At 40.6% G+C, this 26,041-nt stretch overlaps 3 protein-coding genes across 10 annotated transcripts in view; 1 reads left to right on the top strand and 2 right to left on the bottom strand.

Moving 5' to 3' along the window:
- TRAM1 (translocation associated membrane protein 1) overlaps window positions 1–3,327 on the bottom strand; it is a 37,617-nt gene extending 34,290 nt beyond the window's left edge. Inside the window, exon 1 of the mRNA XM_082721189.1 lies at window positions 2,966–3,327. Within this exon, the coding sequence (XP_082577315.1) occupies window positions 2,966–3,088 (123 nt within the window). The 5' untranslated portion in view covers window positions 3,089–3,327. The remainder of the gene's footprint in view (window positions 1–2,965) is intronic.
- A 295-nt stretch (window positions 3,328–3,622) lies between these two features.
- The window catches only part of XKR9 (XK related 9), a 90,643-nt gene continuing 68,224 nt past the window's right edge, over window positions 3,623–26,041 (top strand). For 3 of the 4 annotated variants that reach the window (XM_082721194.1, XM_082721191.1, XM_082721190.1), the window contains exons 1-2: window positions 3,623–3,704; window positions 12,414–12,549. The gene's annotated coding sequence lies outside the window, so the exon portion shown is untranslated. Of the gene's footprint in view, window positions 3,705–11,570; window positions 12,550–26,041 lie in introns of those variants that run through there. The other variant, XM_082721193.1, reaches the window with a different exon arrangement.
- LACTB2 (lactamase beta 2) overlaps window positions 5,378–26,041 on the bottom strand; it is a 43,037-nt gene continuing 22,373 nt past the window's right edge. The window contains exons 6-8 of one of the 5 annotated variants that reach the window (XR_014309034.1): window positions 24,220–24,301; window positions 14,407–14,564; window positions 5,378–8,882 (exon numbers count right to left, since the gene is read on the bottom strand). Coding sequence is in view for 2 of the 5 variants with exons in the window: in XM_082721195.1 (XP_082577321.1) it covers window positions 23,518–23,561; window positions 24,220–24,301 (126 nt within the window). In the remaining 3 variants the exon portion in view is untranslated. Of the gene's footprint in view, window positions 8,883–11,823; window positions 14,565–22,959; window positions 23,562–23,842; window positions 24,134–24,219; window positions 24,302–26,041 lie in introns of those variants that run through there. The other 4 variants (XR_014309035.1, XR_014309036.1, XM_082721196.1 and 1 more) reach the window with 4 other exon arrangements.

The raw sequence follows: 26,041 nt of genomic DNA, 5'->3' as shown, positions 1-26,041 counted from the left end.
GAAACAAGTTCTGAGAAGTTAAATGATCTGCCCTAGGTCACCCAGGGAGCAAGCTGCGGAGCCCTAACTATTACCCCTAACTTGAACCCGGCCCCTTTAGCTACAACATCTATGCTTCTACAGTATATTTATATTGATTTTTCATTTTAGTTAGTAATACAGTATCTGTTATCACTCCATCAATTTCTCCGTAAATCCTCCGACATTTCCTCAATATATTTACACAAAAGCCTAAGAAGTTCTACTGCAAAAACATCAACTTCTCTATTATTCAAACACAAATACTGTAATTCTATAGTTCTGCTAATTTTGAGATTCAGCAGCAATTATTTTAAAACTCAAACAGCCAAACTAACTTTGTCAATTTTTCCTGATATGTATATAACATGCACTCAAATCCTAAAACTTTAACGTGGTAAGAAACAAATACAACTTGCACAAACTTCCCTCTTCCATATCTTACATTCTCTTTTGCACTAAAAGCTTCTATTTAAATCTTTGTTGTGTCTATTTAGATTTATAAATTTTGTAGATTTACACAGAAATAAAAATCCACTCTCTATTATAAAAAAAAATCACTGACATGGGGCGGCTGGGTGGCTCCGTCATTTAGTCCTTCGATTTTGGCTCATGTCAAGATCTCAGGGTTGTGAGACTGAGCCCCTTGGAAGGCAGAAAGTCAGCAGAAAGTCAGCTTGCCTTCTCCCTCTGCTCCTCCCTGCGGCCACCCCCTCCCCAACTTAAAGAAATAAAATCTTTTTTTTTTATACTTTTTTTTTTAAGATTTTATTTATTTATTTGACAGAGAGATCACAAATAGGCAGAGAGACAGACAGAGAGAGATGAGGAGAAGCAGGCTCCCCGCTGAGCAGAGAGCCCCATGCGGGACCCGATCCCAGGCCCCTGGGATCATGACCCGAGCCGAAGGCAGAGGCTCAACCCCTGAGCCACCCAGGCGCCCCTAAAGAAATAAAATCTTAAAAAAAAAAAAAAAAATCACTGATATGTGAGGCAAAGTATAGGTGGTGAACTTCCCTAGAAATGTAGTAAGAGACTGTGAAATCTTTTACAAAAAAGCAAAGTTATACCATTTCTAAGTGTTGGGATTTCTGATTAATATTCCATTTCACTCAAAGCACTGTAAATATACCCTGCAGGTAATATTATTCTTAGATTAGATTTTTAGAGTCAGAATTCTTACCATATGGAGATGGGTTATGACAAGTTTTATAAAATTGTTGAATATACTGTACTTACAAAGGTATTACTTCTAAGATCAAAATAGAAAGTATATAGAAACAAAATTCAGAAAGTGAGTACAAATGTTTAGAATTGCACTTTTAATATGATACGCTCATATAGTACTTTAAACAACCATGAGCCGCAGTCACACCATATTATCTGATCCTTATAACCTAACAATGGCTGTGAGAATACCACAGGTGCTGTTATTTCCTTAGGTTGAAAAACTGAGGCTTAGACTTGGGTCACCTGATAGGTAAGTAGCACAGGGCCAGCCTAAAAGCGTGGCACATATGTTAGTTTCCTTCTTCTACCTTCAGTTCCATCATACCTACTGCCCCCTTAGCAGGGGGCTCAGCAGAATAAATGGCACTGTCAGGAATAAAAACATCTGTGTAGATCCAGAAAAGCCTATCGGAAGAGAAGCACAAGTAAACTTAAAATTTTAAGTTATCTAATAACATTTATAAAACCCACGTGGACTCCACTTAAAATTTTTATTCATCTTAGTCATAAAAAACCGTTTTCAGCTGTCACTGGCAGTCTCATTCTACTAGTTTTTCTCACGAATTTTTAATGTCATTCATCCATCAAATACTTTTTAAGCACCTACTATGTCCCAGGTGCTATTGTGGGCACTGGGAACAGCGTAATAAAACCTCAGTTTCTGCCCTCACTGAGGTTATATTCCAGGAGGAGAGAGACAAACAATTCACAAGTAAAATAATTAGTGTATTTAATGGGGCAGAGCATCTATACAGAGAAATTTAGAAGTTCAAGAAGATAAGGAATGGGCGTGTGTACTGAGGAGCGAGGGAAAGAAAACCGTAGGATGTTATATACACGTTCACCTTGCAAAGTTTATTACCCACATTCAACAGCTGTTAAATAAGTCATCAAAATACTAGATATGTGGGAAGAGAATTTACACACTCCTGACATTTCCATCCTCTCATACTTCACGAAACAAAAAGAGAATCACTCGGCTTCTTGGCACTGCTGTTCAGAAGCGAGATATACGGATCAGACCTTGTTCAAGGGAAAAGCAAAAGCACGGCAAAAAGTTCGGCAAGTGGCAATAATACCAGTTCGGGAGAGAAGAATGAAAACAATCGGGTGTGCCTCAGTGTGCCCAACTCGTGGCGATCACTCGCTGCCCCGGGCCACCGCCCTTCAAAGAGGGAGCGGACGCCCGGTTCCGTCGGTTTCGCGTTCATCCCTGACTCGGTCCCACAGGCGCCCCCCGCCCCCCCCGGCCCACCGCCAGGCCTGGCCTCCACTCATCTCCAGCCCTCGCCCGCCGGACGCACTCGGCCCCCAGGGCCGACCACCCGCCCGGCCGGAGCCAGCTCGGCAGCGCAGGGGCCGCCCCCGCCGCCCGCCGGCCCCTCGCCGGCTGCCACGTAACCCTTCGCGGGAACCAGGAACTGCGCGGCGCAGCCGACGGGAGGGGACGGGGGCGGGGGCGGGGTGTGCGCGGCGGCTAAGGGGGCGACGCGGCGGCCCCCCGGTCCTGCGGGCGGCGGCCAGGCCTGCCGGGGCTCGGCAGCCCGAAGCCGGCGCGGGGCACTGCAGGGCAGGGCAGGGCAGGCCTCCACCTCGGGGTCCCGGGGGCCGGTACCTCCCCCTCCCCGTCCGGTCCCCCGCGGTCCTGGGCCGAGGGGCCAAGGCTGGCAGCCCGAGGAGGGAGCGACGGTGCGGTTGGGGCGCGGGACGGACTCACCTCGAACATGAGCCCCAGAAGGAAGACCATCGCCACACAGGAGACGATGTCCGCGTGATTCTGCAGGATGAATTCGTGGCTCAGGACCGGGGGGCTCTTACTGCTTTTCTTGCGAATCGCCATGGTGAAGCCACCGCCCGTGCCTGCAGGTGCTCCTCCCCGGCTCCGCTCTTTCCAGCTGCTCACCGACTAGCTGCCGCCGCCGCCTCCCCCTGGCTGCTCCTCACAGCCCTGCCGCTGCCGCTCGCTGGGGCTTCACTTCCCATCCCACAGCCAGTACGCAGCCGCCGGGGCCGCCCGGGAAAAAAAAAAAAAAAAAAAAAAAAAAAAGCAAGCAAGCCCACAGCGGGGGTGAGCATGCGCACCCGGGAGACGGCGCTCGCTCGTGCCGGGGTCGCCCCTGCAAGCCCACAGCGCCGCCTGGGGACCGGAGGCCGTCGGCCCACGGCCTCTCCTGGGTAAGGAATCAGAGCGGCACGCCCACTGCTCCGCTCCAGGATGGAGGTTGGCAGTCGTTTGAGGCGCGAGCTTTCTGCGCTGAGTTAACAGGCTGAGTCCGCGGCGGGTCGAGAATGGCCACGTGCTGTGGCGTGCATGGCCGAAAGCATTGCCTTCCCGCCCTCCTGGGTTCTCTGGGCTTGGGTGTCAGTGCTTGCTTTCATATAGATTGTCACTTCTTGTAAGCCACAGCCACCACCACGGTAATCAAAACATGGGACTACAGTCTCACTACACAAGGGTAAGGTGACTTCTTCAGTTTTAGTGTCTTAAATATTAACTTCAGAGTTATTTTATTTATTTTATTTTAAGATTTTATTTATTTGACAGATCGCAAGTAGGCAGAGAGGCAGAGAGAGAGAGGAGGAAGCCGGCTACTCGCTGAGCAGAGAGCCCGATGCCAGGTTCGATCCCAGGACCGTGGGATCATGACCTGAGCCAAAGGCATTGGCCTAACCCACTAAGCCACCCAGGTGCCCCCAGAGTTATTTTAAACACTGTTGGGGACTTAAAAAAAACACTTGTTGAAAGCTTGAACTAGTTTTTGTTTTTTTCTTTCTTTCTTTCTTTTTTTTTTTTTTAATTAACAGTTCCTGTTCAGTCCCACCTACATCCCCATCCCTCCCGGCCTCTCACTGAAGACAATCAGAATTTGTTTGGGTTTACTTGCCCGATACTTATTAACATTTCTTAGTAATCTAGAGAGATGGTACAAAAGGTTTGTGGAAAAGACAGATCTTCCTCTTTCATCTTTCTACCCAAACCAAGACTCCTTTGTGTTCTTTCTCTTAAATCGCACCACTCTTTACCTGTTTGCCAAATCCAGAAACCACAGTCATCCTGGATTGATACCTTTCAGCATCCTTCCATATCCAAACTATTATCACACTCAGGTAATTCTATTCCTTTTCCCCCTTACCACTGCCACAGCCTCAGGAGGAGATTTATCTTTCAGCTACAAAATTCTCAGACAACTTTGTTGAATTGCTGAGTGGTTTAAGATGATGGGTTTTTGAGTCAGAATTCTGCCACTTATTACCTGAATGGCGGTAGACAAGCTACTTAATCTGAGAGACTCGATTTCCTCATTTATTTATGTATTCATTTATTCAAAAAATATTGGGTATCTACCCATACGCTAGGAAACTGGAGATACAGAACTGAATGGAAAATACAAATGAATCTGTTCTTAGGAGCTTTCATTCTAGAGAGGGGAGAGGATCTTTAAACAGGATTTAAAAAGTGAAACAGGTTAAGTTGAGATGAGGGTCTTGGAGAAAAATAAAGGGAATAGGGAAAGCATGGGGAGGTTACAGTTGCCTGAAGACCTTAAGGAGGCAAGGGACCAAGCATTACAGCTATCATTTATAAAGAGAAGGCACTTGTAGTTAAAATGTGATGCATTTATATAAGATGATTCCTGGAAAGTACTTAGTAGAGAGTTAGGGCTCTCTACATTTTAGCTGTTGTTACTGTTCTCTATTCTGGTCAAGTGATTACTAGTTTCACTTACCTCCAAATCACCTTTCAGTTTTTACGTTAGAATGATGCATCTAACAGGTACAAAAATTTTTGATGGTTTTCCTTTTCCTTCATGGATAGCTAGGAGTACTGAACAGCCCTTCATGATTGGACCCTTGCCTACACAGACAGGCTCAAACCCAATCTCAGTGTGAGCATTTCTGACCCCACACCTCTAGATCACGCTCTCTTCCCTTGCTCCCCCCAGCTTTGTGTCTGCTGCTGCTTCTGTCTGGAATGTTTTCTCCTATCCTCTTCATAGACCCAGCCTGCTCCCACTGAGCCGTCAAATCTCATTCATGTGTGATCTCTCTGAAACCTTTGCTGACTTCTATGACTGATCTAGGCATTTGTCTCTTAGGATTCAACTGTGTATATATAGATATATATATATTTTTTTTTTGTAAAGATTTTATTTGTTTATTTGACAGAGAGAGACACGGCAACGGAGGGAACACAAGCAGGCAGAGTGGGAGAGGGAGAAGCAGGCTTCCCACCAAGCAGGGAGCCTGATGCAGGACTCAATCCCAGGATCCTGGGATCATGACCTGAGCTGAAGGCAGAGGCTTAAGGACGAGCCACCCAGGAGCCCCTCAACTGTATTTTTTGAATACACATTTTAAAATTTTAAGTTAAAATTTTTTTAACTTAAAAAATTTTAAGTTTATAATTTTTATCACATAGTTCACCTATTTCAAGTGTACAATTTGGTGGTTTTTAGAACATTAACAAAGTTGTGCAGCCATCCCCATATTCTAACTTTAGAGCTTTTTTATCACCCTCCAAAAAAATCTTGTACATGTTACCACTCACTTTCCATTTTCCCTCACGGACTTGGCAGTCCTTGGCAACCGCTCATCTTAGTGCCTCTCTAGATTTGCCTATTCTGACATTCCACATACATAGAACTGTGGTCTTTTCTGACTGGCTTCTTTTACTTAAGATAAATGAGGGTTTTGAGGATCAGCTGCCGTGTAGCACGTATCAGTATTTCGTTTCTTTTTATGGGCAAAACAATAGTGTATGGATATATCACATATTATTTATCCATTTATCAGTTCACAGACATTCGGTTTGTTTCTCCCTTTTGGTGATTGTGAGTAATGCTGCTGTGAGCATTAGCGTGTAGGTTTTATAGGGACTTTTGTTTTGGGTGTCCACCTAGAGTTGCTGGTCACATGGCAATTTTATGTTTTACTTTTTGAGAAACTGTCAGACTGATTTCCAAAGGCGCTGCACCATTTTACCATCCCACTAGCAATGTCTGGGGGTTCTAGTCTCTACTCAACCTTGCCACTATTTGTTATTTTTCTATCGAGTAATTTTATCCATCCCAGTGGTTTAAGGTTGCTTCTTATTATGTCTTAGACGTGCATTTCCCTACTAATGCTGTTGATTCTTAGCCATTTCATGCGCTTGCTAGCCATTTGTATATCTTTGGAGAAATGTCTCTTTAAATCCTTTGCTATATTCTGGGTTATTATTATTTTTTAATTCATTCAGTTATGAGTTTTTAAGATACGAGTCCCTTTTAGATAACCTGATTTGAAAACATTTTCTCCTAGTGTGTTTGTCTTTCTGTTTTCTTGATGGTGTTCTTTGAAGCACCAAAGTTTTTAATTTTGGTGAAGCCCAATTGAACTGTGTTCTATTTTATCATTTGCTCTTTGTGTACTAAGATATCATTGCTTATGGGCCCTGGGTGGCTCAGTCGGTTAAGCAGTTAAATGTCTGCCTCCTGCTTGGGTCGAGATCTCAGAGTCCAGGGATGGCATGGGCTATCTGCTCAGTGGGGAGCCTGCTTCTTCCTCTGCCTTTGCTGCCCCACTCCTGCTTGTGGTCTCCCTCTTACTCCACTCTCTTTCTCCAATAAATAAATAAAACCTTAAAAAGAAGTTATTTAACGCAAGATGACAGAGGTTTGCTTGTTTTTTCTAAGAACCTTACAGTTTTAGTTTTTGCATTTGAGTCTATGATAATTTAGTTGTATTTTGTGCAACTTCTGATCGCTTCTGTTTTCCCAGTAAAATATGAAATGAAGTCATCAGGAGTGGGGATGAGGTTTGAAGAGAGAATGGTGTTAAACTATGGGAGGGTGAATGGATTGGGGGAACATAATCAGACAGCAGAGGTTCCTTGAGACTTGTGGACATAAATTCAAAGTGAGACTTGTCTGCAGCCACACCCCCTGCTTGGATCCAGGTGTGGAGAAGGCAGAAAGCTGGGTTTTGCAAGGCCCGTGTGGCAGAGGGACGAGGATGTTGAGGATATTTGCAGATAAGGGCAGAGCTAATGAAGTGAACACTGTGAGGGGTGGTTGTGTCCCATCCTCTATCACTTTCCAGCCCGCAGTCCACCCTTTCCTGCTGTGAAAGGCAACCTTTTGCAGACTGCATCCCTGAGGCTTTCTTGCCCTCTGACTTCTAGTAAACTTTGGCCAAGGGAAGGCACTGGTCAAAAAGTCAGAGGAGAGTTTTGGGGATTTATTGTCCCTGATTCCTCGTTGCTTTACTGTTTCTGGAGTGCCTGTGTTTTTCTGTGGTCAGCCCTTGTCATGTAACCTTTCTCTCACTGTTTGGCTCTCCCTGGGCTCAGTGAGCTCATTCTCTCCCTGGCCTCTTCAGGCTGTTGGTGGTAATGGCTTTCCACACCCCCAGTCATCAGAAGCTTCCCTATCTCTTGTTCATTCCCTCTACCTGCCCACTCCTCCGTGAAGTGGCACTTTGTCAAACCCTCTCCAAATAAATCCATCTGAACATGCCTCTATTCCTTGCCAGTTCTCTGACAGATGCAGAGAAACAGTGCTAGGGCCTCTGAGTGGGGGGCGCCCATGGGGTTGAAGATGGCTGGAGTGGAACTAGTTGGTTAAGAAGGACGTAGTCAGGGAGTTGGATGCTGGGAGTGAGTTCAGATGTTGTGCAGTCATTGGCCAGGAGATGGCAAAGGCATGATGGAGGGAGGGAGTACTGAGGTAGATGGAGAAGGAATGCATTGGAAGTGGGGAGTCAAGGCACCAGGAGGCTAGGATGCTTGACACACGATTTACATGGATGTTCAGTCACCAAGAATGACTGGAGGAGTAGAATGGGAAGGGAGCCAGGGAATGAGCCAGGTGCTAACGTCTGACATAAATGAAGAGGAGTCCGAGAGTTTAGCAGATGATTACCACAGGGGGATAGTGGGTGGTGTAGTTGGAGGGCATGGGCTTCCAGAAGAGCTGGGGTTTTTGAGCGAGGGAGGAAAACTGTCATCAGCCATAAGGATCATGAAAAACACCCACTCCACCCGTGGTGGTATGTGAGGAGCGGGAGGGAAGAAACAGCCACCTCTTGACAAGGCACTAAGGAAAGCAGGTTTCAGTTTTCAGTCAGAGCTGTAGCTGGGTTTCTCCATAAGAGGGTGAAGAAAATATACAGAAAGCAGTGGAACGTGCAGAGGATTTGGCAGTTGACACAGCTGGGGTCCCAGGGGATAAAGTAGAAGGGTTTAGGGGTGAGGGGCATGGCTTTTAGTTTAAGTCAGCAAAGGGATGAGCAGAATCATGTGGGGAAAGAGAAGATGGTGACAATGGATGACTCTGGAGGTTTGCTTCTGGAGGGTACCAAGGTGGAGAGTGTTTCAGTATATGGTGGAATTATGCTCATGGTCTTTTAGGGGAAAGCAGGGAATCTGTTCTAATTTCAACTTTCTTTGTAGAATTGGCCTCTTAAGCAGTTTGTAAGGAGCGGTGACCAGCATTGAATCCTCTCAGAGTGGGTCATGGTAGTGGGGAACTTTGTCTTACCAAGATCCTTGGGTTTCTGAAGGCTTGTTTCAAGCAGATTGGTTGCTCAGGTATGTCCCACTCTGGGACCGATAGAAGCGAGGATGAAGTGGGACTGTTGCATTTCCACCTCTCCTAGATGCCAGAAGGATAAAGGATGAGGAACTATTTGTTGCATGCCTACTACGTTACAGGTATTTTGCTTTCACATGGGTTAAAGCATTTAGTCTTCATGAAAACCCTATGAAATAGGTGTTATTATTTTAATTTTAACAGGGAAACTGAGGCTCAGAGAGGTTAAATAATTTGCCCCAAGTCATGGGGCTGGTAATCTGTTTGCCAAACCCTTTCTTGTTTCATGTAAGTGCTCCTCCAGAAGCTTCACTTAGCAGGAAAAGGTTGAACTTGTAGGGAGAAATGACTATCAACCTTAATCATTCCAGAGGATAGTCCTGCCCTGATGGAAACACAGCACTTTTTTTTTTTTTTTTTAAAGCAGGTCATTGATCTGTTTACATGCCATGGTTATATGATTTACAGTAAATATTTAAAATATAAAGTTGCATTCAGATGTAAGGAAGAAATTATATTTCTATGAGGAAGCAAATTCACTCCATTAATAGTTGGAAATTATATATTTTCCTTGAGTATAATTTTTACTGCTGTGGAAATAAACAAAATTCATAATGCTGTGTTGTTATTAGTAGGAAAGATTGGCAGGAGATGAAACATCACACTTGGAGGGGGTTGAGGGAGAGCTGGCTGGTAATGGTTATGAAAGTCTGTGAGCCATCTAAAGCACCCTGTGTCCCGCTAGGGTTAGGACTGTAATCTTCTGCCTCTAGAAGCTTAAGGGGCCCAAGGTAGACTTTCTCGCCTTTAACCTATAACTTATTTCACTTTATTTAATTTTGCCTTATTTAACACATCAGGGGCCTGAGTCAAAGCTTCTCTGGGAGAAGGGAGATCAGTTTCAGAGAGTGGTGCAAAGTGAAGATAGGGAAACAAGAGTGGACATGCTTCCAAGAAGTTTAGCTTTGCCGAGGAAGAGAGAGCAAGGAATAAAGGATCCAGGTAGGGTTTGTGTTTGCTTTTGAATGATGTGGGAGTTACACATGTTTAGATGACAAGAAGGAGGGATGAGAGGGCGAGGTTGAAGACACTGGGGCAATGGGAAGACGTGGGAAGGGACTGAGGTCTCTGTGGTTTGGGATCCACCAGAACATAGGTAGAGAATTCCATTTACATAGGAGGGGACACCAGTTTTCACACGGAAAGGAAGGAGTAAAGGTCAGTAGAGACAAGGCAGTCATGGATCTGAGAGTGGAGGTTCTCCCACATGGGTGATGAGATCAGGAGAAGCAGTGCCAGGAAGAGTGGGAGCCAGATTCCTTTTCTGAAGGAATGAATGAATGAATGGGGAGACTAAAGGCAATAAGTGTAGAGGGAAAGATGGCTGAAGAAGCGGGTTTTTTTTTTTTTAGGAGTAGGGTGGCTCTGTAGTTGAAAAGGAAGGTCCTAAGAGAGCTGGAGGAGATTGGTGGTTTGAGGAGAGGGCTATGATACAGTCAAAGCAACTGGTGAAGGGAATGTTTGGTCTAACAGGTGAAGATGAGGGGAGTTTATTTATAATGAGATGGTTTATATTAGTTATAATTCTTTTAGTTGCAAGTGACTGAAAATTAGATATATTGGGCTAAAAGTTAACAGACTGGAAAAAAATCTTCGGGAATTGGAGTGCATTGTAGATCTTAGAAACTAGAACCAGGAATTTGACTTCATCAGGACTCTCAACACATCTCCTTTTTTCTCTTTTTTTTCAGCTTGCTTCGTTCTTTCCCTGTTATAATTGGAATTTACTTACATGGCAGAGAACATGGTCACTTGGAAGTTCTGTCAAAATAATCCCAAGGAGATACCCAGACTAGTCTGGCTTAGTAGCATGATCATTTCTGGGTCAATTTTTGGTCACCCTATGGCTAGGGTGGGTGCGCTTATTACTGGAAGGTGTGGAGGAAGGGGTGTTGGGCAAAGAAGAACATGAACCACCACAGGTGCTCCAGAGAACATGATTCTGGAGGTCAAGGAACAGGAGGAAGTGATTGGATCAGGGTGGAAAAATCCAGTAGCAGCATGAACATGAGTGAATGAAAGTAATAGAAGGGAGTGACTTGTACTTGAGGCAATGGCCAAGGACTATGGAGATGCACAGCAAGAAGATTTCTGAAATAATCTCAGCAGACACAGATAGAAGAGGGGGCCTGTAGTTGGAATTTGTTGTCCTTTCGAGAGGGTCCTAGTTCTCAAGAACAGTCAGGAAGATGGTAGTAAGTGGTTCCTGGGGAGGGTAACACATGCAGAACACAGCAGCGGATGTGAGGGCCGCTTCATGAGATAATTGGGCCATTACATCTGGCAGGGAGGCTGCCTAGTAGATCACTTTCACCTGAGGAGAAGGAACTAAGGAAAGCATCTGTCTGTGCAAAGTGCTTTCCTAAATGGCTTCTAACATTAGAAGGCCTGATGCCTCAGGGAATTTGTGACTAGTTGAACTGAGTCGATATTTTGGAGTCATCAAAAACGGTATATGGCTCAGTGCCTAGTAGAATCAAGGTCCTGGGGTGGTGGCCAAGGATTCTTTGGCCCTGTTTCCTTGTTTTCGTCAGCCTGTACGCCCTAAGGCAAAGCCTATAGCACAGATGAAAACAACTAAAATGTATACAGACCGTTACAGCCTCCCAGGTGTTGTTGATATACATTATTTTATTTTATTTTATTTTATTTTATTTTATTTTATTTTATTTTATTTTATTTTATTTATTTGACAGACAAAGATCACAAGTAGGCAGAGAGGCAGGCAGAGAGAGAGAGGAGGAAGCAAGCCCCCCTCTGAACAGAGAACCCAATGTGGGGCTCGATCCCAGGACCCTGGGATCATGACCTGAGCTGAAGGCAGAGGCTTTAACCCACTGAGCCACCCAGGCACCCCGATATACATTAGTTTTAACCTCATATCAACCTGGAACCTAATGTTATTCCTATTTAAAGTAAGGAAACAGAGGCTCAGCAAAATAACTTAAGATTTCACAACCATCAGATTTTAATTCCCAAGATGAACAATGTGCACTTTATCTTATAAAAATCTCACAATCTTCTGCAAGATTTTACCAAAGAGTAAATTAGGTGTTTTGTGGAGCTTAATTGGTATAAATCAAAGTGAAATAATCAATAATAGGTGAATATATTCTGTTAACAATAACAGGAAAAGTAATAGCAACTAATACTTATTGGGTACCAAGGACTCTGCTAAACACTATGGATATTTAACAATCATAATGACTCCTTGAGTTAGGTACTGTTATTCCCCTGTTACTCTCTGCAGAGGAGGAATTGACTGGAAAATACTACTACTAAACCATCACTAGTACCGCTACTCCTGCAATGAATGGAAACAGGAGTAGGTCACATATGGGGAAATCCGTTAGTAGTTTATTTTGATTTGGGGCATGAGCACTAGGCTGGGGAAAAGAGAAAGGGCTCTGTCCCTGAGACTGTCTATGATGAATGTTTAGTTTTGTCCCTGTGAAACGAGGCACATTTATCCCTATTATTTATTGCTTCTCCTGAGCATTACTCAAAACCACTGACATTTTCTTTGATTTTCAGATTGCATCTACATCCTCAAATTAGGACACAAATACTGCTCTGCTAAGTGGAGTGGGGATTAAAAGAAATGAGTGACCAAGGACTAATTCAGCCTGGGTGTGGAAGAACGGTGATGGTGATGCTATTTACCCAAAGGGTGAGTTGGGAGAGGACGGTAATCAGGAATGTGAAATTGTGGATGGTAGTGAGTTTCTTCGCCTTGATGCGTGGTCTTTGGGAGCCAGCCAGGTGAAGAGTTTATGCAGTTAGCCAAGGATTTAGGCCTGGGGCTTTGGTGAATGACTCAAGCTCAAGCATACATCTGGAAATTGTTCAACATTATGGCAATGGTTAAACCACTAAAATGGATTAGATCCTTGAGGTGGTGAATGAAAAGAAAGAACAATGTTATATAGTCTTGGGGCTGAAAGGGGATCAGAAGCTTAATTATGTATATGGCTTTTAATAGCAATGATTTTCAGAGCGTTTCTCAAACAACAATTTCCTGTGAAGTCTCCATAAAATCTGAATGATGAAACTTTTCAGCCCACCAGATTTTTTCACTCTGTAATTCCTAATAATTGATTTATTTTAGGCTTAAATGCTCTTGCAAGGAATGTGCTGGTCCAAACGATAGGATTATTATGAATTATTTCCCCTGAAATTGAAATTCATTAAAAAATACCAAAACAGACAAATAATACAATGGGGAAAGAAAAGGAGAATAATTATATTAAAGAACTGAATTCTGGGGTGCCTGGGTGGCTCAGTCAATGAAGCCTCCAGCTCCTGATTTCAGCTCAGATCATGATCTCAGGGTAATGGGATTGAGCCCCCGAGTTGGGCTCCACACTCAGCAGGGAGCCTGCATGGGATTCTTGCTCTTCCTCTGCCCCTTCCCTCTCTCAAATAAATAAATAAATCTTAAAAAAACAACAACAACAACTGAATTCCAAGAAAAAATTGTTTTAAGTCTAGCTTCCAGGAAGTCAAAGCAAAAAGTGATCATTGTGAATTATCTACATACCATCCCATGTACAGTTTTTGAAACATGGTTAATTATTAGCATCACATGAATGGGTTTTACAAGGGGTCTGGGAAGCTGTGTATTTTTAAAAATTTCCCTGGGTGATTTTGATGATTACCCAAATTTGACAAATACTAGTCTAATAAAAGAAACATATCAGTTCTCAGGAGAGAAAACCTTTTATCTAGCTCTGGAATCAGAAAGGGATTTCATTCCATGGAAACCAAAGAACATTGAATAATAAAATAGGCAATGTCCTCAATAGCTCTAAAACAAACAAAAAAAAACAAACAAAAAACCCAAACAAACCCAGAGATTTTGTACGTATCTCACACTAACCTTTAACAAATAAAAACCAACAACACAATACTAAATTAGAATTCTCTTGATCTGGGAAAACAATCATCAGGGTTGATAGAAAAAATTGTGTTCCTTAGTCCTCTTCAGAAATTCTGGTTCAGTAAATCTGCTTAGGGCCCAGAAATATGCATTTGAAATACTCAAGTGTCCCAGCTAATAGGGACACAAGTGGTTCAAGAGTACATTTTGTGCTGGGAGAATGACCTGCTGATAGTATTCCTGGAGGTTTCAGGTTTAGATGCAGAATTTTGAGATCTATCATTTGTGACAGACATTTTTACCATTTTTGAAAACTGATTTTGGGAAGGAGGCTGGATTGGCTACTTCCACAAAGTACGCTGGGAAGACTTCCGTGGTGCAAAACCAGAGAACTTCTGTTAGTGAAAAGTTTTCTTCAACCCTGGGGAAAACATGAAAAGCATAGGCTTTTCATGTTTCATGCTTCATTTGCCTCTAGTGTATCTGTCAGGCTCAACCTAAAGGGAGGAAGTAGATACTCAGTGGGTTAAAATCTTAGGGAATCATAGCAACAAACATGGGAAAAACTAATTGGCTGGTCTTTTGGTTGAGATGCACTTTCATCCAAACACTTCAGTGCCAAAGATAGCACAGTATTAATATACTCACACACAGGGGTGCCCGGGTGGCTCTGTCGTTAAGCATCTGTCTTTGGCTCGGGTCATGATCCTGGAGTCTTGGGATCGAGCCCTGAGTCGGGCCACATACTCAGTGGGAAGCCTGCTTCTCCTGTTCCCACTCCCCATTTCTGTTCCTTCTCTTGCTCTCTGTCAAGTAAATAAATAAATTCGTTAAAAAAAAAATACACTCATGCACAAAGTAAGGTCATATACATGTATATAGTATATACCTTATATAAATAAGGTCATGTACATATCCAGCTTGCTGCAGCCTAACTTATATTTGAAAGCCTATGATTTGAAAAAAATACTGTTTTCTTCAGAAGAGTACTTTTTCAGGGTCATTAGCCACCCCGAAGTTCTTAAAAACACTAGTGAACATAAGTGAGGGAGTCTGTCATATCAGTATTAGCTTTCCTGCAAATTTTGTCGTAAGAAACTTAACGGACAATATAGAGAGTTAGCTGAAGTCTCTGAGAGATAGAGGCAGAGTCTTTTCTTCTTTACATGGGCTAGTTACCGAATCCTAAATTCAGTTTAGATCTCAATAGGAGAAACTCGAACTATGATAGATCTTGAATACTGTACTATATTAGGGCTGGAATACAACGTTGGGATCTACCACAGAGTTATAAATAGCACTCTGCTGGATTCCGGGTGACTTCAGGTCTAGTTATCTTTAGATGATTTTAATACTGCAGTGAAACTTTAAAGGTCACGGACATCTATGACTCCAGTTCAACCTTAATTCTCCAGGTTCTCCAGGATACTAGGGGCAGGATTTCCTCTTAGGGAAAACTTTATGCTTGACATTTATATCCACTAAGGAACTTCAAGATTCTTATCCTTAGGGCTATGAGAACACTAAATAAGCACGAATCTCATTATTTCCAACTGCTGATAATTTTTGCAGGAGAAAATTCTATGACAAAAGTGCTTGTTCCACTGGACTAAAAGAGTTGGAACTCACCCATTGCATAGTATCAGGATTTTGACATTAAAATGTTTAGTTTAGGGACGCCTGGGTGGCTCAGTGGGTTAAGCCGCTGCCTTCGGCTCAGGTCATGATCCCAGCGTCCTGGGATCCTTGCTTGGCAGGGAGCCTGCTTCTCCCTCTGCCTCTGTCTGCCATTCTGTCCGCCTGTGCTCACTCTCTCTCCCTCTCTCTCTGACAAATAAATAAATAAAATATTTAAAAAAAATGTTTAGTTTATATCAAACCATTTACTTAATTTAAAAATTAAATAGCACTAACAGGAAAACTATTTCCCAATCTCTTTCTGTTTTTGAGATTCTTTTTCTGGCATTAGTAAAATGCTTATACTTCTATTTCCTGATTTGTTAATTTTAGACTTTATTGACTTTCTGTTATCTGAGCTGATGATTTAGCATTCTCAATCTCCCATTTCCTTTCTTCTATTACCCTAGACCATAATTTTTAGGCAGTGCTTACCTTATTATTGCCTTTGTAAAATTGCAGTGACAGATACTATTTCATAATTATTCCTTCCTTGCGTAGCTTTTGTTTTTTGGAATCCAATGATTGCCTCATGTTTTCCTCACCAGTGTAGTTTTCTATTAACTGGTCATTGTTTCAGTTGGTCAACTAGGGCTGTTGTATGACTACCCAAAGGCTCAAACATACCAGCGAACCTGTCAGTTCCATTTTCCCCTCTGGAAATCTCTCTCTCGGAGCCCCCACTTCCTCCTGCTCCAATTTAGAGCAGATTTTAGGCACACCTTTGTCTTAGAACTTATTTTTTGACATTTTCCTACGTTGGATTTACTATTTCAATTGTATACCTTTCTGTTTTTGTTCTTCTGGAGTACATTATCCAGTAGTTCCCTAAAGGGGCATACAGATAATACATTTTGAGTCCTTGCACTCACACCATAAATTGGTTGGTTATAAACTTATCGGGCAAATAATTTCCTCCCTCAGATTTTTGAAGGCATTATGTCTTAATACACACTGTAAAAAGCAGTGCTGTTTTCATCAGGCTCTAAGTGATTCCACACCCTCAATTCTACCACCATACCCACAACCCAGAATCTCTTAAGATCTCCTCTTTATCCTGATGGTCTGACATTTTATAATGTTATGACTTAGTGTGGATTGTTTTAAGTAGACTCTCTCAGCTGAGACTCAGGTCCTTCAGTTCTAAGAAATTTTCGTATTTCATTTTGATAATTTCTAACTATATTGAGTTTTTTACTGGAACCCCTAATACTTTAATATTATACCTCCTCGTTTCCTCCTAAAGCCTTCTATCTTTTCCCTTCTGTTTCCTATGTTTGTTTTGTTTTCCAAAGACTTTCTCAACTTTCTTTCCCAAAATTTGTTTATTTCGGTTATATTTTTTACTTTCTGAAGTTTTTTCATAGAACTGTTTTTCATAGTATCCTGTTGTTTCTTGTTTTACAAATTATAATACTTTTCCTCATCTAAGAATACTAATAATTAAATATTTTTTCTTACACTGTCTTTTTCTCCCTATACTTGCTTATTTTGTTCTTTCATTTCTGATGTACTTTGGATTTCTGTTTATATTGAGAGATATTGACTGGAAACTATGTATGTGTGGGTGGGTGAATGGAAGGGTTTGTCAGACGGTAGGCTTCACTGTAGGGAGATGGGCCATTCTGTTGTAGAACCTATATATAAATGTATGTTAAGAATTTTTAGTCTGTACCATTCACTTTCCCTAGAGAGGAAATTCTCAATCTTCCACCTCGCAGCCATCTGCTTGGAAGCCACTGTTCTGAGGACAGGTAAGGAAAGGGGGATAGACGTTTACTGTTTTTTTCACTTTTTTTTTTTTTTTTTTTTTCTCCTGCCTTTCACTTCCAAGAATAAATTTTGGTTTCTTTCCTGGGGTAGCAGTTGCCTGGCTGTGTAGCACTCAGGTATGTTGCACAGAGAAGCTTTCAGCAATCCCACTTTTAGAACAGAGAACTACCCCCATCTTCTGCAGCACCTGGTGCCTCTAGGCCCTAACTTCTCAAGGGGTTGTTATGGTGAATCGGCTTTCTTCCTTCCTACAGTAATTTTAGACTATCGTTGCATCACGGCCCTTGCTCTTTTTTTTTTTTTGCAATTTTTCGAAATTTGGCTACAATCTGTGCAATCCCCTCTTGCACTCCATCTTCTCCGGTTTGTACCTTTTAGTGTGTGTTTTTTAAAAATCTATAACTCTGTACATTTAATATGTATTTTTTTATTGGCTCTTGGAAAGGAGTAGCAATAAACATGTGGTAAGTCTGCCATAAATAGTACTAAATAGAATTACATTTTCAAAGAATAATGCTTAATGTTTTTTGAAACTGCCTATAATGTTAATGGATTTTAATGTGGATTTGTGGAGGAATCAGAATATTAACATTTATGAGCAATCTTTCAGGGTAAAATTGGTAATATGCAGTAACAATATGATAATATTTTTGAGAATTTAGTGTCATAAAATCCAATAACGAGTAAAATAAGCATAAACAGCACATTAAAAAAAGTCTTCCTTTAATACTATTGACCTTTTTTTTTTGGCTGCTAAAACACCTCTGTCCTAGTGATTATCCTATCCTTGATCAAGCTTTCTTATAGTTTTGGTATCTTTCCAGAGATACTTTCTGCATACACAAGTAAATACACTTTTATCTATCCCTCCTCCATTCTCCATTTTAATTCCAAATGTTTCAGAAGGCCCAGCACCAAGGCAGCTGGAGCTAAGACTTTCACAATCAATATTTCAAATATTGAACTTTTATTTTTCAAAACAAAGTGTCCTTTCAACAGTCCCCCCCCCCCCCAGTGGATTGGGGCAAAAGCCTGGTTATGGTACATTTTCCTGCTCCAACAATTCCTGGAAATTGGTAGGAAGTTTCATGCTGATCCATGCTCTGGTAAGCAAGGAGGGACTTGCAAGGGAGGGGACACCAATGTATAGTACTGGCAGAATTAAGAAACATCTGCATTTGAATCTTTTCTCATTTTCTCTAGGATTTTAGTTTCCCTGCTGCTAGCCAATTTTTGTGACTTTTTCTTGAAGTGACAATCTGGAGGTATGAAAACACTCCCAGAAACTTAAACACACACACAAAAAATCTCACAGAAACACACAGAAAAGATTCGGTTTGCATGAAGTTGGTCCAGTCATTCTGTGAGCTACTGCAGAGAACTGTTTTATATACATTGGAAGGAAAGGAAAGCTATTCATTAAGGAATCAATATTGCTCCAGAATCTTCCTGTGACTCTTCTTTATCTGAGAACAGTTCTCACTCATTCTGGCCACAGGGGTAGACATGTCACCAAAGCTGGGCTAAATGTAGTATGGTCATGTTCTGTAGATCACAGAGACTGATCCAAGGACTGGATAATGAGCCAGTGTAAATCATTGAGTCCTTCCCCTAGCGTTTTCCAAACTGAAGCTGAAAGAACCAGTTTTGCCTACTGCTTATGGAGTGGTTAGGCTCTGAGTCCAGAGCTGCCTGTAGCTGTGTCCTTTACCATGTGATGAAGCCAATCTGCTTTGGGGTCTCTGACATGTGAAAAAGGAAATAGGAATGAGAGGTTTGGGCTGTATTGATGGGATCCAAATCTTCGTCCTTGTTCACAAGCCTGGCTCTACCCTTATCCTTCTTAGGTTGGTTACATGTGTCAATGAACTTTGCTTAAGCTAGCTGAAAACAAGTTTCTTTCAGCTGCAGCAAAATATATTGTACCTATTAGCCCCAGCTCCAGAGATCAAAGTGCCTTCTAGGAATCTACCTTTGGATGTTCGTTGGTACTTCAAATTCATCTGCAGTAGAATGCAGCTTTGCTTCCTTACCCATTCTACCTACTCCATTTCCTTTATTTTTTTTATCTTGATCATCAGGTCAGCATCTACTCAGCTGTCCAAGCCAGAAACCAAAGCTCTACTAGACTTCTCCCTTTCTACTTGATCCCCATCCTTCAAGATCTAGTAGTTTCTAAGTGCTGTTCCTTTTCATAAAATTTTTAAGATTTTTTATGTATTTATTTATTTGACAGAGAAATCACAAGTAGGCAGAAAAGTAGGCAGAGAGGCAGGCTGAGAGAGAGGGAGAAGCAGGCTCCCTGCTGAGCAGAGAGCCTGATGTGGGGCTCCATCCCAGGACCCTGGGATCATGACCTGAGCCAAAGGCAGAGGCTTAACCCACTGAGCCACCCAGGCGCCCTCCCCCTTTTCATAAATATTTCTCATATCTGTTACCCTGTTTTCTATTACTTTTGAGACTCCTTCTGCTGCTTTTTGGCTTCTCCCACTGACCGAAAAGGCCCAATCTCAGAATCCTTACCCTATCTACTGTTGAATGGGTTCCCTTTTAGTCCCAGATGATTGGTCTAGCATAGTTCCCATAAAGGCTGGTCAATAATATAAGACACAATGTCAGGAAAGCTCTTTTAAATAGGGACAGTGAAGATTAATTACATCAAGCAGGTCCTTTTCTTTCTTTTCTTTTTTTTCTTTTTAAAGATTTTATTTATTTATATGACAGGCAGAGATCACAAGTAGGCAGAGAGAGAGAGAGAGGAGGAAGCAGGTTCCCTGCTGAGCAGAGAGCCCGATGTGGGGCTCGATCCCAGGACCCTGAGATCATGACCTGAGCCGAAGGCAGAGGATTTAACCACTGAGCCACCCAGGCGCCCAAGCAGGTCCTTTTCTATGAGTCTGAGTCTGAGACCCATGGAGGGCTATTCAGTTGTTGTAAAACAGAAGTTGAAGATACACAGAGAGAAGGCAGAGGTGATGACAAGGAGAATGTAACTCTTGAGTAAACAGAAAATGTGCAAGCAGAAGCTGTGAGTAATCCAAAACTACAGGGTATATTGAGTGGAGGATAAAGTAATTGGCTGATATGAGAGAAATGAAGAGATGAAATTACCATATTGGTTGGGGACAAACTTGCTTTTGAGGAGGGAACAAAGGAAGACTAGAACTGCTCTGGACTGTGCTTAGCCTCTTAATTCCTTAATTATGTATGCTCCATCCTTTGTGAAGCATGGCTGGATGACAGTACATTGATTCCTGTGAAATTTCTGTGTTTCTGAGCTGCTGCCTGTTTCTAAGACCTCAAGCCACAAAAATGATCTACTCTAGCTATAGAACTTAGTTCCCCAACTGTGTGACACTCTGCCATCTCTCTGTTTATGTGCATATACTATTTCTTCCAACTGGAATAATAATTCTCATCTCCTAAATATCTCTAACTTCTTTACGGGATCTGGATACCACTTTACTCATCTTTGAAGACTGAGCTCAGGCTCCTCTAAGCTTTCTATAACTCAACCAAATTTAATGGTATTCCGTATTGTGACTGTGCATCTCCATGACTGCTTTTGAGGGTAGAGAATCTCTTTTGTTCCCCAATGTATCCCCAGTGCCTGATCCAGTACCCAGCGCAAAGCAGATACTCAGTGGGTGCCACTGTTTTTGTTAAAGGTCAGTTGCCTAGACTCTTTCAAAAACCAGGAAATTTAAGGGCCTTCCATTATCATCCCTCATCCAGTAGCCCCAATTGCAGTTGTGCCATGGTTCCTTAAAAAGACAATGATTACATGGCTTTGTGCAGACTTCTTCAGTTCAGAATGCCCTTCTCTTCCCTGTCCCCTAACTCCTTCCAAGAACAGAAGTAGGGAGACCAGAGTTAAGGAATTTTGCAGTTGTCAATGAAAGAGAGGATGACTGCCTGGACTAAGAAGCACTGGTGGAATAAGAGGTAGAGACAAAAAATTCTAGAGCTGGAACAGTCAAGAAGTACTTGAAGAATTGGATGAGATGAGGAATGGGGGCATGTCAAAAATAACTACTGGGTTTTTCTGGTTTGATCAACTGGTGTAGTCAGAGATAGGAAAGAATGGAGGAGATGCAGATTAAGAGGTATCTCAACATTTACATACATAATCAGATTTCTTATCTAAATTTTGCTGATATATACTATACTTAGGAAATGGGAATACTGATCTGTTTTTTTTGGGTGGTATTGGGGAAAATACTTAGTTTTTTTTTTTTTTTTTTTAGATTTTATTTATTTATTTGACAGACAGAGACCACAAGTAGGCAGAGAGGCAGAGAGAGAGGGGGAAGCAGGCTCCCTGCTGAGCAGAGAGCCCGATGCAGGACTAGATCCCAGGACCCTGAGACCATGACATGACCTCAGCCGAAGGCAGAGGCTTAACCCACTGAGCCACCCAGGCGCCTCTACTTAGTTATTTTTTTAATTTATTGTTTTAACTATTTTAAAGTATACTTTTCAGTGGCATTAAGTACATTCACATTGTTTTTGTGGGTAATCATGAGTAGCATCCATTTCTAGAACTTTTTTCATCTTCTCAAATTGCAGTTCCTTGTCCACTAAACACTAACTGCCTCTCTCCTAGTCCCTGGCATCCACCATTATACTTTTTGTCTCTATGAATCTGACTACTCTAGGTACCTCAAATGAGAATATAGTATTTGTCCTTTTGTACTGGCTTATATCACTTAGAATAATGTCTTCAAGTTTCATCCATATTGCAGCACATGTCAGAATCTTCTTCCTTTAAGGCTGAATAATATTCCATTGTCTGTATAGACACCATTTTGTTTATCCATTCATCCTTCAATGGACACTTGGGTTTCTTCCACCTTTGGCTATTGTGAGTAACACTGCCATGAACCTGGGTGTGCAAATGTCTGTTCCAGTCCTTGTTTTCAATTCTTTTGGGTATATACCAGAAGTGGAATTTCTGGATCATATGTTTAATTTATGAGGAAGCACCATAATGTTTTCCATAGCAGCTATACCATTTTATATTCCCACCAGTAGTGCACAAGCATTCCATTTTCTCCAGATTGTCCCCAACACTTTTATTATTTTTTATTATAATAGCCAACCTATTAAGTGAGTGAAGTGGTATCTCATTGTGGTCTTAATTTGCATTTCCCTAACGATTCGTGACATTGAACATATTCTCATGTGCTTACTGGCCATCTGTATATATTATTTGGAGAAATGTCTATTTAAGTCCTTTGCCCATTTCAGAATGGAATTATTTCTGTTGTTGTTGTGGAGTTCACAGTTATTTTGTAACATGAAATGGGTTTTAGGAATAAAACAGGTCTCTAAGGCATGAAAACAAGTGTTACATATAGTATGACAAAGCTAGGGATCTTGGGAAAAGGGGCAGAAAAAGGTGAGGATGTCAAAGAAAGTTTAAAAAAAATGTTAAAGTTTTAGCTTTAGTAAAGAATTAAAATAAAGGACATTCTCAGGATTCTGAGCTCATTTTAGTATAGTAGTTTGGCAACCTTATGGGTTAAATAAGCCTTGCTGGCTACCCTGAGAACCTAACCACTATATTTAAGAACACTACTTGTATAAAAAAAGCCCTTTCTTGCAAATCTTCTAGGTAAAAAAAACAACAACAAACTTTTGGTATATAATTCATATATATGATGACTGTCTATACACTAAAATCTAAACTTGAAAACTAAGTTAGTTATACTATGGGTTATGGAAATAACTATCATATAATGCTTTTAATTAGGAATTTAATATTTTTTAATTACCATAAGTTGATGTTTATGAATCATTTGTGAGATACATTATAAAAAATACACAGGATACAGAGCTATAGAACTAAAGCCAAATCATAATACAATTGATAGAAACATGAAAACAAAGCTATTATCTACAGATAGAAATAAAGAAGGATTATATAGAAATCTGTTCTGTTAACTGAAGCAGCTGGAAAAAACACTATTATTAGCCATTTGTAATAGATAATGAATCTCCAAGAATAATACCCAGTTTAACCTAAATAAATTTTATGATTTTTAAAGTAACCATAAATCTGCTGAACTTGGCTAAACTGTTGGATTCTGAGTTTTTGGTAAAATGCTATAACACTTGGATTAGATAAATAACCTATATTATATATGTAAAATGTAATATATATTTCAGAAGAAGTAACATATTATTATAAAGTATATCTAGGGTTATTTTCAATGTTCTATATTCTATATTCATTGTAAATAACTGTAGTTGAGAAAACATACCATTCTCTAAAAATAAAAACAAAAAGCTTTCATTAATCTGAAACTAAAGATTAGCTTTCCATTTCTTGTCAGGATCCGTGTTGCTAGCTGTGGAAAGAAAATTAGAGAGTAAAAATTTAACAAAAGATAAGCAATGGATTTTAAGTTATTTTGTGGCTAGAAATTCCTAAAACAATTTTGTTGCTTAATATAAAGGTGGGTTTTTTTGTACATATAAAAGCACTGCTGAAGCTTCTACAGAAAATTCAAGTTTCAAGCTTCTTGATTTTTAAGGATTAAACTTCTATAAAGATTGTTAATTTGCTGAATTAATCTAACACTAGTAAACACTTATAGAATTACTGCTTTAATATTTTTGAGTTTATTACCTTTACTACTGCTAAAATGTTTGGCTGTTCCCAAATCTTCTGCATGTGAAATTCTTTATGGTCTTGTGGTAGGGAGAAGAGAGGCTATCTTCCCGTTACATGCCTTTGATTGTAGTTGTGGTGGGTAAGAACTGCAACCCCTAAGCAAAATTCTAATTCCTGTGGGAGCTTTAGCTTCCAATTTGTGGTCCACTGGCCTTTCACTACTAACCCTTCATATCGCTTTTTTCTCCTTCTTACAGTGACATTCAAGGAAGGACTCTGGTGGGCGTTATTTTTCCTAAAAGCAAACTAATTTGTAAAAAAAAAATATATATATATATATATATATTTTAAAAGCTGGTAATAAAATAATTGAAATTTGGAAATATACTTACAAATTTTTCCTTCTTTTTCTAATTTTTTCAAATGAAGTGAGACATTATGTTCAGCCATTTTATGTAAATGCTCAGGAATATTCTAAAAGAAAAAATAAGGGTGAAAGAAGACATTTCTTTTTTTTAAAAAAGAATGAGTTAATCTTGTTGAAATTATTAAAACATGGAAGAAAAGGAAAACTTTAACTTAAATACATTTTTATATAGGAATAATCAAAGTGATTTCACTTTGTATATGTCTTGCTTTAGGCCACTCTATTTTTATCTATATACCTATACATAAAATAGACTGTAAGATCTATAAGGATAGTATCAGCATTGGTTTTGTTCATTACTATATACCCAGTGCTTAGCAATGCTTAGCACATAGTGGGAACTCTGTATTTTATGAATGAATAAATAAATAGCTGTAAAAATTATTCTAGAGTTTTGATGGTACTATGGACAATTGGCCCTATGGTTTACTTATTATGTTACATGATAATATCCTTGTACATTTCCCTTGGTATCCTATCTCTGTCATCCTTTAGTTTTCATCTGGAAACTTCCTTAGACTTCTCTTAAACTTCATGTTTACTTACATTGAGTTGTATTGTTGACTCACTTCTTACTCAACCAACTTAACACAGCAACATCACACATTATTGTTCCCCAAATATAAACTTCCAAAACCAAGCCCTCTCTTAAGCTCCATTACCATATACTATATCCATCACTATGATCTTCTAGATCTAATTATGTGACTCCTCTGCCTAAGATCCTTCAGTGGTCATGCCCAGGTTATTGGCTAATGCCCATATTTTTTAGGATGGCAGTCAAGGCTACCATGATCTGATCATGTCTGTCTTTCTTGCTTCATTTCCTGAGACTCCTTTCCTGCCCATCCACATGTGCATTCTGTGCTCCAGTCATATGCAATCTCTTTGTGGGTTTTCAAACATATACAATATACATATACAATTCTCTTTTATTACTTGCAAAGCATGTTTTTCCTTCTGTCTACAATGACTTCCTCCTGTACTCTGGCTTGGAAAATGCTTGGAAATGGCTTCTTCAAAACTGGTTAAATAACTAAGTTTTTAAAGCTTTTCCAGACGAGCCTCGATACCCTGCATCTTCCATCAGGTGAAATTTATTCCTCTTTCTTTTATGCTCTGATATACTGTGTAAAAGTCTTATAGGAAGCCTGGTATGATAGAAAAAACAGACTTGAGTATCTGACATCTCACTTTTGAGTATGTGCTATCTGTTAGTTGTGTGCCTTTGGAAGTTACTTAGCTCACACTTTTTTAAAGTCTATTACATTGGAATAATTGTATCTTTATGTATTAAAAATTCAAGGCATATGAATTAAGGGCCTCAAATTACATTTGTAAGTGTAAACCAATGAGTACAGAGTCTACCACACAATAAGGTGCTCAAAAATGATTAAGTTGGTATTATAAGCATCTGTTGAACATGTCTGTTTTCATTAAACTATGAGTCCTTTGGGGTAGGGATGTACGTCATCTTTGTGTCTCAGTACCTAGTCTACTGTGTGGCATACAAAAGGTATCCAGTAAATATTGAATGAATAAATCTCTCTAGAATACCTATGCCATTCTATACATAACAGGTATGTGTCACATTTTTACAGTGAATACAGTGACTACACCTCTAAATGCAGAATCATCATTTTGAAGGGATGGACCATTGCTTGATGACTCATCTGGGAGGGTGATTCCAGAGTTCTGTTGTCTGTACTTAAGTTAGGAATAAAAATCCCAATGTACCAATGTATAGTCTATATTCTATTATTATGAGGAAAGGAGCTCTTTCACAG

Source organism: Mustela nivalis (assembly GCF_964662115.1).
Source record: "Mustela nivalis genome assembly, chromosome: 2".
NCBI classification, from domain to species: domain Eukaryota; kingdom Metazoa; phylum Chordata; class Mammalia; order Carnivora; family Mustelidae; genus Mustela; species Mustela nivalis.
This window is presented reverse-complemented; position numbering and strand designations above follow the sequence as displayed.